Source organism: Podarcis melisellensis (genome assembly GCF_964234715.1).
Source record: "Podarcis melisellensis genome assembly, chromosome: Z".
In the NCBI taxonomy this organism is placed as follows: Eukaryota; Metazoa; Chordata; class Lepidosauria; order Squamata; family Lacertidae; genus Podarcis; species Podarcis melisellensis.
Window position 1 is genome coordinate 25,644,029 of NC_138547.1, and position 15,243 is coordinate 25,659,271.

General features: G+C 45.0%; 1 protein-coding gene across 3 annotated transcripts in view; it reads left to right on the plus strand.

The window, feature by feature from the left end:
• Positions 1-15,243, plus strand: part of COL4A6 (collagen type IV alpha 6 chain) — a 184,616-nt gene that overhangs the window by 133,327 nt on the left and 36,046 nt on the right. For 2 of the 3 annotated variants that reach the window (XM_081897303.1, XM_081897302.1), the window contains exons 15-25: positions 840-899; positions 4,700-4,744; positions 5,733-5,786; positions 6,604-6,673; positions 7,879-7,989; positions 8,785-8,934; positions 10,063-10,167; positions 11,555-11,712; positions 11,840-12,019; positions 13,196-13,379; positions 14,784-14,837. In XM_081897303.1, the coding sequence (XP_081753429.1) occupies positions 840-899; positions 4,700-4,744; positions 5,733-5,786; positions 6,604-6,673; positions 7,879-7,989; positions 8,785-8,934; positions 10,063-10,167; positions 11,555-11,712; positions 11,840-12,019; positions 13,196-13,379; positions 14,784-14,837 (1,171 nt within the window). The remainder of the gene's footprint in view (positions 1-839; positions 900-4,699; positions 4,745-5,732; positions 5,787-6,603; positions 6,674-7,878; positions 7,990-8,784; positions 8,935-10,062; positions 10,168-11,554; positions 11,713-11,839; positions 12,020-13,195; positions 13,380-14,783; positions 14,838-15,243) is intronic. The other variant, XM_081897304.1, reaches the window with a different exon arrangement.

Genomic DNA, 15,243 nt, shown 5'->3' on the forward strand with positions numbered 1-15,243 from the left:
TTATTATTATTTCATCTGTTGTTATTATCTGACATTATTACAGAGGCAGAGGAATCCTAACCCTGCTGATGAACAGCAGGGCAGAATGGAGTAGTGTCCAGGGAGGAAATTGGGAAGGAGATTTTGTTCTGTTTATCTCTTTGCCAGCTTCCCAACTGAGTAAAGCTGGGACCTCCATCACTGTAAAGCCCTCCTCTCCACCAGCAGAGACTATACACCAACCCAAGCCAATATCATGGAGTGGGATGGAGTTCCACTCTTAGGGTCCTGTGATACATCTTTTTGTGTTTGCTTTTGGTGGTCGACTCCTCTTTCCTTTCCTCCCCAAAGTGCCTTATTGTTACCTTTTGGTTTTCCATTTTTTTGTTATTTGGGCATGAAGAAATCCCAAGCCTCTTTGCTAAGCTACATGAAGCCTCCATTCAGGTTAGGAGGGAGAAGCTAGTTCTGTAGCTGGCTGATATTCTGTGAGGCTCTTTACCTAATATGAGGTGAACTGTGTAAGGTTCACACATATGCCAAGCGTTACTCAAGCACTCTTCAATGTACAGAATTGTCACATAGACTTCGGAATTAGTTAAAACACAGTTTCCAGTTAGGGAAACTGATTTAATCTCTGATTGCAAATCAGGGTATCTACAGGTATGAATTACAGATTTGAACTACAGATATGAAACCAAATTGTTTCTATCTGTAACTTCAATGAAAATACCTGTGCCCCATTGTTTCTCACATGGAGATCATTTGCTTTCTATATCTTGGGCTTGCATTGTGTTTTTTGTTTGCATGCTGAGGTGTGGATTAATCCAAGCGTCTTTGGCCATTTCTCCCCCTTTCAGGGTTTTAGGATTTTCGGAGAAAAGGGAGAAAAGGGTGTACCTGGTTTGCCAGGGCCAAGGGTAAGTAACTTCACAAAATCCATCCTTTTCTGTTATGGAAGGTATCTTTGTGGGGGTGGAAGTGAGTGGTGTCACTGGGCTTAGCAGGCTTGGTCGGCACTAGGGGTCTTGTGGGGGGGGGAGTGGGGTCCTGACTAGGCTGTCTTTGGTTCCACGCAACTCCTGCTTTCACTCCCCACCCCCTAGCAGCACTGTTGTCCCAGCTGTCATCTTGTGGCCTGCCTTGGCAGCAGTACTATAACAGCTGCTCAGCTCCTGGCTGGTTCTAGTGCCAGCACCACTGGATAATCCTTCCCACAAGTGAGATTGGGAGTTTAGCAGCAGCAGTGCCATCTTGGAGACCAAGTGGTAAGGAGGAGCATTCCAGAGTGTGTGAGCCCTTGACAAAGCTATGGAAAGGGCCATGAATAAATGGTAGTTCACATGCTTTGCAAAAGGTTCAACTCCTGGCATCTGCACATAGTGCTGGGAGTGACAGCAGCCTGAAACCCTAGAGAGCTGCTGCCAGTCAGAGTTGACAGTAGGGAGCAGTAGGTTTGGCTCTGAGGCAGCTTCCTGTGCATCTGTGTTCCTAAATGCCCCCACTACGCTAGGTGTTCATGGTGCTTAGGGTTAGTTTGCAGTGCGTTCACCATTAGTCATGTCTTTTATTACTTGGTTAGAAGTATATTTTAATACTTACTTGATTTCATATGTTTTTAAGCATTTTAGGCTGCAGCCTGAGCTCCACTTAACGCCAGGCTGCAAGGGATTCAGACTGAACAGTGGTAGGGCTGGGTGGTATATCAATATACAGTGGTGCCTCGCAAGACGAAATTAATTCGTTCCGCAAGTCTTTTCGTCTTGCGAGTTTTTCGTCTTGCGAAGCACGGTTTCCCATAGGAATGCATTAAAAATCAATTAATGCGTTCCTATGGAAACCGAACTGCCTTCAGACCAGGTCTGGGGACAGTCTGTCCCCCGACCTCTTCTGACGGCTGGCGGGGGCGAAAGTCTTTGCTTCCCCCCGCCTGCCTTCCCGGGACAGCGGAGACTTTTCCGCTGTCCCGGGGCGATCTTAAAATGCTGGCGGGCGGCAGCGAAGCCTTCGCTGCCGCCCGCCAGCATTTTAAGATCGCCCAGGGACAGCGGAGGACTTTTCCGCTGTCCCGGGGCGATTTAAAAGCCCCCGGGAATGCAGGCAGGGGGACAAAGACAAGGTCCTGGACCTCTTCCGAAGGCGGGTGGGGGACAAAAGTCTTTGCTCCCCCCTGCCTGCCTTTCCGGGAGAGCGGGACTTTTCCGCTGTCCCGGGGCGATTTAAAAGCCCCCGGGAATGCAGGCAGGGGGACAAAGACAAGGTCCTGGACCTCTTCCGAAGGCGGGTGGGGGACAAAAGTCTTTGCTCCCCCCTGCCTGCCTTTCCGGGAGAGCGAGACTTTTCCGCTGTCCCGGGGCGATTTAAAAGCCCCCGGGAATGCAGGCAGGGGGACAAAGACAAGGTCCTGGACCTCTTCCGAAGGCGGGTGGGGGACAAAAGTCTTTGCTCCCCCCCCGCCTGCCTTCAAAAGCCGTCCGGGGGCTTTTAAATCGCCCCGGACAGTCCCGGGGCGATTTAAAAGCCCCCGGTTAGGCAGGCAGGGGGAGCAAAGACTTTTGCCCCCCGCCCGCCTTCGGAAGAGGTCCTGGACCTCTTCTGAAGTCTTTGCTCCCCCCCGCCTGCCTTCAAAAGCCGTCCGGGATAGCGGGAAGCGCTTCCCTGCTATCCCGGACCGCTTTTAAAATGCTGGCGGTGGGGAGCAAAGCCTTTCGCCCCCGCCGGCCTTCCTGGACCTCTTCTGAAGTCCGGAGGGGGGGGAAAGGCTTTGCTCCCCACCGCCAGCATTTAAAAGAGGTCCCTGAGATTTCCCTATGGGCTTTCGTCTTGCGATGCAAGCCCATAGGGAAAATCATCTAGCGAAGCGTCACAAAAACCGAAAAACCCTTTCGTCTTGCGGGTTTTTCGTCTTGCGAGGCATTCGTCTTGCGGGGCACCACTGTATTGTCCCAAACCAGTTTGAAGTCCATATTGTGATATCGGTTTCATAATTTTTGACCTGGCAATGTAATGTGAATCATGGTGTGTGTGTGTGTGTGTACGTGTGCGCACACTATAAAAATATCACAATGTAGAGGAGACCATGAAGCCAGCCAATGCCTCTACATAGCTCTATCCTTATTTCAGACATCGTGATATAGCAGTATATTGCAACGTGTAGCTGGTGATATATCACAATGTTGAAAACCAGGTATCGCCCAGCCCTAAACAGTGGTATCCTTTTGTTCTCTTCTCCTCTCCTGATTAAGAGGGCCTCTCAACTGCTGCTGATCACAAGGGCAGATGGGAAGCCAGCTAGTGGTGTCCTTTCCAGTGGAGCCTGATAGAACACTCTCCCCTGGGATGGGGAGAGATGAGTTGGCATGCAGTCCACTGCATCCTGAGCTGGCCTCACAATCTGTGCTTGCCACCATTGGGCCTTGTTCGAAGGTGGCCCAGGGATCAGGCCCAATCTGCCTGCCCAACCCCCTGCAACCCCAAACTTTCAGGTACTGCTGCTGTGGGCATCTGGGCTTCAGATTCAGGGGTGGCGCCATTGCTCTACAGAGCCCCAGTGGTTGCCGCGGGGAGCCAAACCATTCCATTTAGGTAAAGAATAAATGTCCAGTTGACCTGACTTATAATGCCAGCAGCAACTCACTCCATGTGTGTATTTTCCTTAAGAGTTAAAATAAATAAATAAATTCCGAAACAATACAAACATGCTCCCTTACGCTCCCTAAATAAAGCCTTTGGCTTGGATCCTAAGAAAAGTTAACTTTAGGAAGTTCAAGGAAGGACAGTTTCCTTCCCCCCTGCAGCTACTCCTGACCCCTGAAAAGCCCCGTCAGGAGGTCAGGGGCCCTTCTTGAAGAAGCCAGGAGGGAGAAATTGATGGGAATCTCCTCTTTCAGTTTGCTTTTCTTAGGATTCAAACCTAGTTGTGGATTATTCCTTCCCCAACCCTACCCTAGGAAGCTGTTGTTTCTTCGTGGTCCATGTGTTAACCTGGACATATTCAAAATGTAATCCATACCATAATTTCTACAGTTCTGTGAGTGGTGTGGCACAGGAACTTTATGTAGCTAGCCACTGGTGTGAATACATGCAGGTCACACTATCTGAACGCAGTGCATTTTCAGGAAATGGCTTGCTAGGTAAGCGTGAGTGTTCGCATAACGAGTCAACAATTTCCATTAATCCCTATGGGGAAATTTCTAATGCGTTCCTGACTACTGAATTTTGATCTCAAAATGACGAGAAAGCCCAGGAAAACCCTTTGAACCCTTACAAAAGGCAAACAAGGAAGGAAAAAAATGCTCTCTTATTGTTTGATCTCTTCCCCTTCCTCCTCACTCCCACCATGATTTCTGGCAAAATGGCTGCCATGGACCATCAAAAAAGGAAAGAAAGAAAGAAAGAAAGAAAGAAAGAAAGAAAGAAAGAAAGAAAGAAAGAAAGAAAGAAAGAAAGAAAGAAAGAAAGAAAGAAAGAAGGCTTATTTAAGGCTGCTTATTTGTTTATAGTACTGCACACAGATCTTGCTGTTTGGATATCTGCATCTGCGGTATGCATAGTGAGGTTTGGATACAAAGTCTTCATGTTTGGATAAGTGATTTTTTTTGTATAATGAGCATTTGGATAGTGGGATCTCCATGTAATAGTAAAAGTCAAACCAGAGTCAGGCAGTCTCTTGAGGCCTGCAGAAATATTCAATACTAACTTTTGCCTTCTTTCTTTTTAGGGAGATATGGGATTGAAGGGATTTGATGGAGGCCTAGGGAGACCGGTAGGTAGTGACTTCAAATCCCACCATGTGCCGTACTGGCAGCCACTGGCAAAATGGTCCTTTTTGGTGGTGGCCCCAAAGCTGTGGAATCAGCTTCCAAGTTCTATGCAGCACATCCCAGGACTTTGTGCCTTTAAGCAGGCAATGAAGACCTTCCTTTGCAGGCAGTTTTTTGGCTGTTGAGAATGATTTGGCCTGGATTTCCTGCTTCAAGTATGAGTTCAACTAGAAAACCTCAAGGAGCACACCACCACCAATCCTATGATTCTATGTTGTCTTTATGGTCAGCTCATTGTGTCAACCTGTGATTGTTGTAATGTCCTTTTGCAATGTTACTGTTGTATTTGCACTTTTAATTACAAAAATAGTAAGCCACTCCAAGAATAATAGTTAGAAAGCAAGCTATAAATTTCCAAATAAATACATAATGAATGTATTTCTTTCCAAATGTGAATGTTGTTTCTCAAAGCTGCTTACAATCCAAGCACCTAATATATTACTAGTGGCAATAAAGGAGGCTTCTTTTTTCTGCCCCCTGTATCCTCTTATTCAGTACAGTGGTACCTCGCAAGACGAATGCTTCGCAAGACAAAGAATGCGCAAGACGAAAGAGTTTTCCGTTTTTTGAGTCGTTCCGCAAGACGAATTTCCCTATGGGCTTGCTTCACAAGACGAAACGTCTTGCAAGTTCTTGCGAGTTTGTTTCCTTTTTCTTAAAGACGCTAAGCCGTTAATAGCTGCTAAGCCGCTAAGCCGTTAATAGCCGCTAAGCCGCTAATAGCCGTGCTTCGCAAGACGAAAAAACCGCAAGACGAAGAGACTCGCGGAACGGATTAATTTCGTCTTGCGAGGCACCACTGTACTGTGTTGTTCTTGTGCATAAGGTAAGAGCTACAAGCTGCTGTTCTGCATGCCACCATAGAAGTGGGTAGAAATGATCACAGTTTTCATTAATAATAATAAATAATAATAAATAATTTTCATGCAGGGCTTATCAGGTGAACCAGGATTTCCAGGACGGGATGGATCACCAGGAGGAAAGGTAATTTCCTGAACGGAAACAAGAACCACAAGTGCTGATGTTTAGGATATATGGAGCAAACAAAAGCATTTGAGCATCCAATACAGTTAGCCTGCAACTTACACACATTTAACTTGTGCACATTCAGCTTTATATGCTTAGCTTTTTTTTTTTTTTTTAAGGAAAGCAGGTGGGCATCTGGGAAAAACGAATTTTGGTAGTCCCACCTACCATTGACTGTATTTTTGACTGTATGAGATTTTGGCTTTAGGCATGATCCCAGAATGTGAACCCCGTGTAAGTTGCATGCTCACTGTATACTTATAACAAATAATGCAGTTCTCTGTCAATCTATATGTAGCCGAAATGGCACCATCCATGCCCTAGGGGAGGTGAAGGTATCAGCATTGGGGCATGGAGCAGGGACCAGGTTTTGAGAAATACCCCCACAAAAAAAGTTTTAAACCCACCGTCCAGGATAGAAACACAGTGAAATAAGGGTTGAGTGGCCCCAGAAACTGGGGACAGTGGATTGGAATGGAGTATCCTGAAAAGGGGTGCCGCTAGCCAGCTGTAACATTGAATAGGAGCACTCCGTGCTGTAACTTTTTGTTGTCAGGTCTAACTTGCATAGGTCTGTGTTGATTTACAATCCAGCTCACAAAACAAATCTCAAATGCCAGAACAGCCATTGCAAGAAGAAACAGAATCCGTTTCAAAGAACTATATTTGTAAAATATTTCAAATTCTGCTATTGGCAACTGTAATCATGTTGCGTGTATGACATGCACGCATACACACATTTCATGTATACATATATATTGTGATTCATTTTCAGGGCGACTTTGGGGATGTTGGTCCACCAGGTCCTACAGTTACTGTTGATGGAGAAGGTGCCGTGGTCTCGGGTGCGTTTTTCTTCTTCATTCTCTTGCAAAGGTTTTGATATACAATACGCCTGCATCTTGCACCCATCTAACTTGAGAACTTTCAACTATGTGAGATTTCAACTATGTGCAGGCAAGGTGGGGATGCTGTTGTGAGAACTTGTGGGAAGCCAGATTGTCCCGTGAGTTCTCATGAGACCATCCCTACCGGTCCCAGAGCTGGCACGCTGAGCAGGCCTTGCCCAAGAAGCAAAGCTGAGTGTTTAATTGCTATTTTCCTGCTGGATAGCCCCGAGTGGATCTGGCACAGGAAAAGCTTTTAAACTCTGTACTTTCCTTTCCGGGCAAGGCCTGCTCAGTGTGCCAGCTCTAGTCTCTCCCTCCTTGTGGAAGGCAGGCTAGCTAGCTAGCTGCCAGGCAGGGCAAAGCATAGCACAATTTTGACTAAACATAAGGTTGCCAGGTTTCAAAAAGTAAAAAGCAGGGCACCCCAAAAGTTGGGGTACACAGCCACTGACACAGACATACAACTTTTCATCAATGGTCCTCTGATGAGGCTAGATCACATGTTACAGTTCATTTTATACAGCAGTTAAACAGTTTGCACATTATAAAGCCCACTCATGTGTCTTCAGAACATTTTTTAAATTAGTTTTTATTGGGAGGTTTTGTCTTACAAAGCAAACAGATAAACAACAGCTAATATGGGATCAAAAGGGAAGCAGCACAGCAATCGCATGAAAGCCTCGAGTCGAAGACTTGGGAAATGTGGCTGTCAGAAATCAAAACTTTTATTATTGAGCCCCACCATGGAGTTTCCAAGGGCTAAACGTGACCTAAAGATGCAAGCTGTGATCAGATGTGCTGGTGTCTATAGTTCCATCCTAACTTCAAATGAGTGAAGATTCCCCGCCCCCCTTCAGACTTCCTCACTCATTGTGAGTCAAGTCAATATATACAGAAATGTTAGGTAGGGATGGTGCCAGCATTTATTATTTATGATCATCAAAAAAATTATATTCCGCTTGCTCAGAGGGGGAGAATGGGAAATTGGGAATTGTTTGTTTGCATGCATTTTTTAAAAAAAGGAAAAGAAAGTTGATTTAAAAGGCAACAACATCACTTAGTGTTGTGGCCTTGGCCACAATGAGTGAACATGGTGATTTTGGTGAGATGAATGCAAGATAGGTCTGAAGTCTTTTCCTGTTCCTTTTGTTTAATGCCAGGACCTCCTGGAGAGCCTGGGACACGCGGAACCCCCGGCGCTAGAGGTGACCAAGGGTTCGATGGTTTACCAGGCCTTCCTGGCCAAGCAGGGTTTCCTGCACTTACTCCAGGTAATACAGTTGAGGATCCTTGCCTTAAGATGCAGAATTCCAGTGGTATCTGGACTCTTTGCTTCCTCTTCTTTTAACTGAACAATCTGCATGGTAGCTCAAGGGAACAGAGTGCCTCCCCTGTGAATAAAGTTTGCAGAGTTTGGGACTTTTTAGTTTAGAAAGAAGGCAAGAAAGAGGGGATGTGATAGAAGTTTATAAAATTATGCTTGGTGTGGAGAAAGAAAAGTTTTCTCCCTCTCAATACTAGAAATCGTGGACATACAATGAAGCTGAATAATGGAAGATTCAGAACAGATAAAAGAAATGACTTCTTCATTCAGCACATAGTTAAACTATGGAACTCACTTCCACAGGAGGCAGTGGTGGCCACCAACCTGGATGACGTTCTGTATAGTTTAACTGCTCACAATCATAGACAAGCATTTTAAGAGATTTGCGTTATGCGTTGTTTCAGATTTGACAAAACGAATTTGTGGTAACTGGGGGTGGTGGGGAGGTAGTTAAGAGGGCTTCTGCAGGTGATTGCAGTGATCTGGACTCTGTAGAAAGGATGGTATAGCTCCCTTCATTCTTTTTATGTTCCTCTTCTTCCACTGTTAACTCCTCCCATTAACATTTCATCAGTGACAAAATATTGACCTACAGGGGGAATGCCCTCCCAGTGCAATAGAGGGAAATTTCTTGCTCCTCTTTCTTTACAGCAATTAAAAGAATAAAGATAGATATTAATAAGCAGATAATTTTATAAAGTGTTAATGACTGGAAATGTGAAACAAATCTTGTCTGTCTTAGGTTCCCCGGGTCGTATGGGAATCCCAGGTGATCTGGGACCAAAAGGAGACATGGGAGACCCAGGCAGAGAAACAATTGGGTTGCCTGGTCCACCAGGCAGAGATGGAGATCCAGGTTTGCCAGGTCCTCCTGGGTTGCCTGGACCATCATGTAAGTACATTACGGTGCTCAGTTTTTGTACTGTATGGTGTAGTGGCTACAGAGTTGGACTAGGACCTGGGAGTCCAGGGTCCTAGTCCCCACTCAGCTGTGAAGCTCACTGGGTAACCTTGGGCCAGCCACTGGCCCTTAGCCTAACCTACCTCACAGACCTTGGATTCTTATCTCATTATACATGACAAAGCCATTTTTCACCTTCTCACCCCTTGCTTTTTCCTGTAAGACCTATTGCAGTCGTTAAGAGTCGTCAACAGGCTCATCACAGCTATCTGCCAATCGCCCATTCCCACCACCCTTCTGAGTAATACCCCTCCCCACCTTCTCACTATATAGAAGGGTCTGGAAACTTCTGTTTCAGTGTATCTGAAGAAGTGTGCATGCACACGAAAGCTCATACCAAGAACTAACTTAGTTGTTCTATAAGGTGCTACTGGAAGGATTTTTTTTGTTTTGACTACCTCACAGTGTTGCTGAGAGCATAAAATGGGTGAGGGGTAGAACCATGTACATCGTATTGAACTCCTTGGGGGCAAAGGTATCAGAGAAATATAAATGAAATGAAATCATATTCAGCATAAATGTTCTCCCACTCCTCCCCATGCTGTGAAGAAAAAAGTGAAAATCCCACAGTGCTGGTGAAATGTCGCATGTTCATGGCCTTGTGGTTTTCCACATTCTTCCACCCCACAAATTCATGGTGTTTGTTTGTTTGTTTGTTTAAAAGTATTTCTAAACTGCTTAATATGTTTTTAAAAACTGAAGCCCTATAAAAATAAACATACCAGAAATTCTTGATACAACAGTCTCAAGAAACAGTAATTTCCTAATCACATCTTCTAGTCCTGCAAAGAAAGCCCATGCAAAAATATAAATATTTACAGGACGTCTGAAGCAACTGGTGGATGATGCGTCAAGTTTGGGAGGTGGAAGGGTATCTCATAGTGCAGGGGCAGTGTTCAAAAATACTCTTTTGGGAGTCACTGCCCTGTGATATGGCGAAGGGTACAGTTTGATCAGTTAAATTTCTACAGATTATCCCAAGTGATCTTACAGGTCTATGCAGGGTCAGGCAATCTTTCAAGTAAGCTTGTTCTGAATTGTTTTATTCCAAATCTTCAGTTCCCATATTTACTCCGGGAGCGATCCTTGCTGGAGAACCCGGGGAGACAGGAACCCCAGGACAGAGAGGGCCACCAGGACTGTTCGGGGCAAAAGGCTACAAAGGTGAGCAGATTTTCCATGGCCCTTGTGCATTTTCACCCAGATGTCACCAAGAATTGAACATTGCATGGTCCTTTGTTCATGGAACATGGTGACTGCAGGTTGGGTGAGATGAAGAGGAACAATGCATTTAGGAAATTTGGAGGAAGAGGCATGGCTTTTTGGTAGAATGTGTGCTTTATATACAAATGCCCCAGGTTTAATCCTTGGTATCTCCAGGAAGGGCCTGGAAACACTTGTGTCTGAAACCCTGAAGAGCTGCTGCTGGTCATTGTAGACCAGAGGCTGTATCCATTCTCTGTCTGCTAGTACAAGGGGTCTTGCACTAGCAGGTGGGTGAGTTTTAGTGTTGCACAGCAGAAAGACTCGACAGCAACAGCTGTGCTAGCGGAAGCTTTGTACAACAGCTTCTGCAATCTATGGTGCAAGAAAGTTACTAACAACATTTAATCAGTGGGACAAGAATATTGCTAAATGGCTTTAACTTATCACTATGTTGGATAGAGGCCCAGATATGGGAAAGCTGTGACCCTCCAGATATTTGCTAGACTAGAGCTCCCCTCATCCCTGGCCACTGATCATGTTGGCTAGGGCTGATGGGAACTGAAATCCAACAACTTTTGGAGGGCACTAGATTGGGGAAGGCTAGATGGACCAGTGGTATGACAGAATATCACTGTGAATTTGAAACAACATATTTGTGTGTGGTTTATAACTTCTGCAAACTTCTGGATCTTTGGAGAGTCCAAATGATTTCATTATATTGTCCCTTTAAATGCATCTCCAGAGAAGAGATGTGGCGCTTCGCGTGGAGAAGTTTTTATCACTGTCAACAGCTTTTCCCAGCCTTGCTAGGCAAAACTCCCAACAATGGGAGGAATTAGACAGGGACCCTTAAAAGTGCAAAGCAGGGTCTGTGTCAGAGAGCTTAAATGCCAATTAAGGTGAAAGAGGTGGGGCTTCATATGCATCAGGAAATGAAAATCATGGGGAAGTGGAAATAAGCCCTAATGAGCAAATATTGTCTTAATTCTACCATCATGCCAACCATGGCTAGCAAAACATAACCATTGTTTGGTTTGTTCTCTGCTGACCACAGTTTATTAATCAGCCAGCAAAGTAGAATCAGATGATATGGTCTGAAGTCAGTTTGCAAACCCAGGTTTGTGCTAATCATGGTTTGAAGTGATGTCTGAATTGATATAAAGTTATGGTATTCACACTCCATCCAAGAAGGATTTTCACTTAGGAATTGGTGTATTGAACAGATGTGAAGACAAAAGCAGACAAGTAGCTCTATAAATCGTGGCTTGTTTGGTGGATGTTGAGAGGCTCTAGTCATGGTTTGAGTTCTAAACTGTGATTACAGAACTGAACCATTGTTTCCCAGGTGAAGCTGGAGATTGTGCTTGTGATGGAGGGATCACACAAGCAGGCTTGAAAGGGGAGCCAGGTGCCCCTGGTCAGCCTGGAAGACCTGGTGAACCAGGCCCAAAAGGACCTTTGGGAGATCCAGGAGATGGTGCACAAGGGCCACCTGGTCAACCGGTAAGTAAATGTTCATCCCTAAACATTCTCCATGCTTCCCACCCAGTCCTTTGTTACAGTTTCCTAAGAAGAAGCATCTGTATATCTCTTTGTTTGCTAACTATTTTTTCATTTGTTTGCATCCCAGGGTTTCTTTGGTCAGCCTGGTCTTCCAGGCATCAAAGGAGAGAAAGGAGAACCGTATCTGTCCTCAGGCAGAGGCACCAAGGGAGATCCAGGGAATGTCGGCCCCAGAGGGCCTTCAGGCGAATCTGGAGTTCCTGGTAGGGATGGCATACCTGGTTTGCCAGGTCGACCAGGCCCTCCAGTAAGTGTTTTTTTCCATCTGCCTGGGCATTAGAGCCCATTATTGTTACAACATGCTGTGTTTGTGATGTCAACAACATGCCATGCACCGTACAGAATACAGAAGGGGTGAGGTCCCTGACAAGAAGGCTTTTTGAGGTTGGCAGAATCAACAGACCTGGGGAAAATATCTGAAGTGGCTTGGTGGGGGAGTCTTGCATGGAGGAAAGTCTCTAAAAAGCCCATATTTCTGGTTTTTGCAAGGGTAGCTACCAAAGCAATTGGATAGGCAATATGGTGATCAAATGCTGAACAGTTGTGGGCTGTAATTTTGACCACAGTTCATCTATATGTTGGTCTTAATGAGTTGTGGAAAAGGAGAATTCCTTGGTCTGAGTCATTCTCTTAGTCCAAGCTACCATGGAGGAACGTCAATGTAATATTCAGAAAGCCAGCATTCCTTCTAAAGTATCCTACAGGATAATGCGATTATCTTCATGGGTGATGGATGAGCTCTCACAGATGTGGATAATATTGCTTGGAATAAACCAAACTACTTGCCAAAATAATTGGAAAATGGTTTTGCTGAATATGAGTTAATTTGAATTAATCTGGAATCCATTATACACCCCACTAAAGTTGTGACAGAGACCAATCCCTACCACAGTGCCCACCTTTAAGAACTTTCCACCCTTTTAACAGTGATTTTGCATGCTCCCTTCTTCCTTCCTTCCCTCCTCCCTACCCACCCACCCACCCACCCACCTGGCTGCTCCTGGCAACAGAAGAACATGGGGAAGTGGGGGTTTCTCACTCCTCTCTCTGGCAAAGCAACATGTGAGGTATAAGTAGACCTGGGAAGCAAAGTTTTCCCAAGAGCTACTGCAAACATCAGAGATCCATAAGACCACAAGGAGGATGAGAGTGTGGGGATTGGTTGGTTGTAAGGAAGGAGATGAATTATTCTCTAAAAACCAAGCCGGATAATAATTTGAGGGGTTGCGGCAGTGGAAGACAGGAGTGCCTGGCGTGCTCTGGTCCATGGGGTCACGAAGAGTCGGACACGACTAAACGACTAAACAACAAGTTTTCGTCTTGTATTTAAATTATGCAGTAAACTTTGATTTTTTCCAGTCAAGAAATCCAATCTTCTCTTACTTGGAGATTTTTAAAAATCTCTTTTTTTGTTTGTGTTTAGGGTGATGGTGGATTGGGCTTTCCAGGAGACAAAGGTTTTTCAGGGTTACCTGGTTTGAAGGGTCGGCGTGGAGAGAGTGGTCTTCCTGGAGTTGGTTTCCCAGGCCCAGCTGGACTTCCTGGGCCTCCAGGTGACCCAGGACTTGACGGATATCCAGGGCAACCTGGTCCCCCAGGTGCTCCAGGTAAGTTATTTGGGGTTACTCTTTGAAACAGTAAACAAAGCCCATGTGACATTTATTGCTGAATGCCAACCAAATTTCTAACTTCTCACCTTACAAGCAGATTTTGTACATATATGGTGGAAATGATGGAAGGCTAGAAGTAATTTGAGGATGGTGACCTAGATTGCAAATGACATACTTGGGATAGGGTTGATAGAAGATTCATTGTTATGTCTTCTAAATAATGTAAACGATCATAGGATATAAAAAAAAAGTTTTTAAAAAGTATATTCACAGATGCTACTTCGGCAAGGATCTCCTTTGCACACCTGGAAAAGATAGCTGTAAATCAGGTGGGGAGCCTTTCGCCCTTCAGGTGTTGCCGGATTACAACTCCCATCATACCTGGCCATTGGCCATCATTGCTAAGACTGATGGGAGATGTAGTTCAGCAACATATGGAGGGCCTAAAGTTCTCCACATGTGCTGTAAGCCCAAATAAGAAAGAAACAGGGAGCAAATGGCATTTGTTAAATGGTCAAGAATGTTACTGTATAGAGAAATGACAAAAAGAAAAATCAGATGAGTAGAAGTTAGTTGTGCAGTGTGTGTGTGTGTGTGTGTGTGTGTGTGTGTGTGTGTGTGCAAACTGCTTTGCAAACAATGGCAGGGCAAAAGAGTGTGGTAGGGAGCATAGCGCAAAGGACAGTGTCACACGCCTCGTTACCGTGGCCTGTAGAAAGAGGGCAAATGTCAGAGGCCACTACTGCTCTCCCTTGGCAGCTGTGGGTCAGTGATTAGTACCAATGGGCCCTTGTAGGGTTCCAGGACTTTGGTCTTTTCCAAAAGGATGCTGAACCCTGATTCCAAGCCCAAGTGAGCCAAAATAGGTTTGAAAATGTTCCTGCTGTTAAGGAGCAGTTTCTATGTTCTTGTTTGAATCACTTTGGAAAGTAAAACAAAAAGATCCTCCCTATTCCTAGGTTCCAATGCCAGCTTTTCAGAACAATTTTAACAATGGCGATGTTTTCTTTCCTTTTCTTCTGCTGCTTTTGTTTTGTTTTTAATACAATTTCTAGCTTGTGCCTATTTTAACATTTTGTTTATGGAGAAATACATTTCATCTTGCAGTTTTTTTAAAAAAACTGTGTCAAGCAAAACAGGCTTTCGTAGATTTCTCTGCCCAAACCACACACACCACTCAAAAAATATTACTTCCTATAATCACAAGGGTCTGAAGCTTTATGAATTTCCTCTCGACTTGATCGACTGCCTTTGTGGCCTGTTTGCAGTACCTGTGAATATAGGAGAATTATGGTTCAAAGGAAATGACTCTTTGACTTGCGGGTTATTCTTTTGGCTTTATGTTTTTATTTTTCTCCTGCCTTTGTTTATAACCTCTCCTCCTTTGCTTAACCGGTATAGGTGATTGCTGCTGCGGTGAGGAGGTTGGTAATGAAGTCTTAGACGCTCAGGGAGGTGAGAGTGAGGCCAGTCATGAGACTTGTGATGGGAGAATTTTCTTCCTTTCCACTGAGGCACACAGAGAAGCATGTTGCACAATATTTTGGGAGGGGGGCAGGGACACACTTGGTGGTTGCAGCAGGTTGATGGGGATACAGCCAATGGAGAGCTTGCTTTCATGTGCTTTTCCCCTGCCCCCAAATCACGTGTTCCCACGCTAACCCTCTGCTTCCTTGTGTCTAAGTGTTTCCACGTCTTTGCTTATTGCATGTGTTCCTCACAATGGCAATGGAACAAGTTGATATATATTTCTCTTTCTCTTTGGGGAAGGACTACAGCTTGATGCAGAGCACATGCTTTGTGAGCACGTTGGCATCTGTAGGGAGAGATGTGAATGCCCCCCCGTCTAAAATTTTGGAGA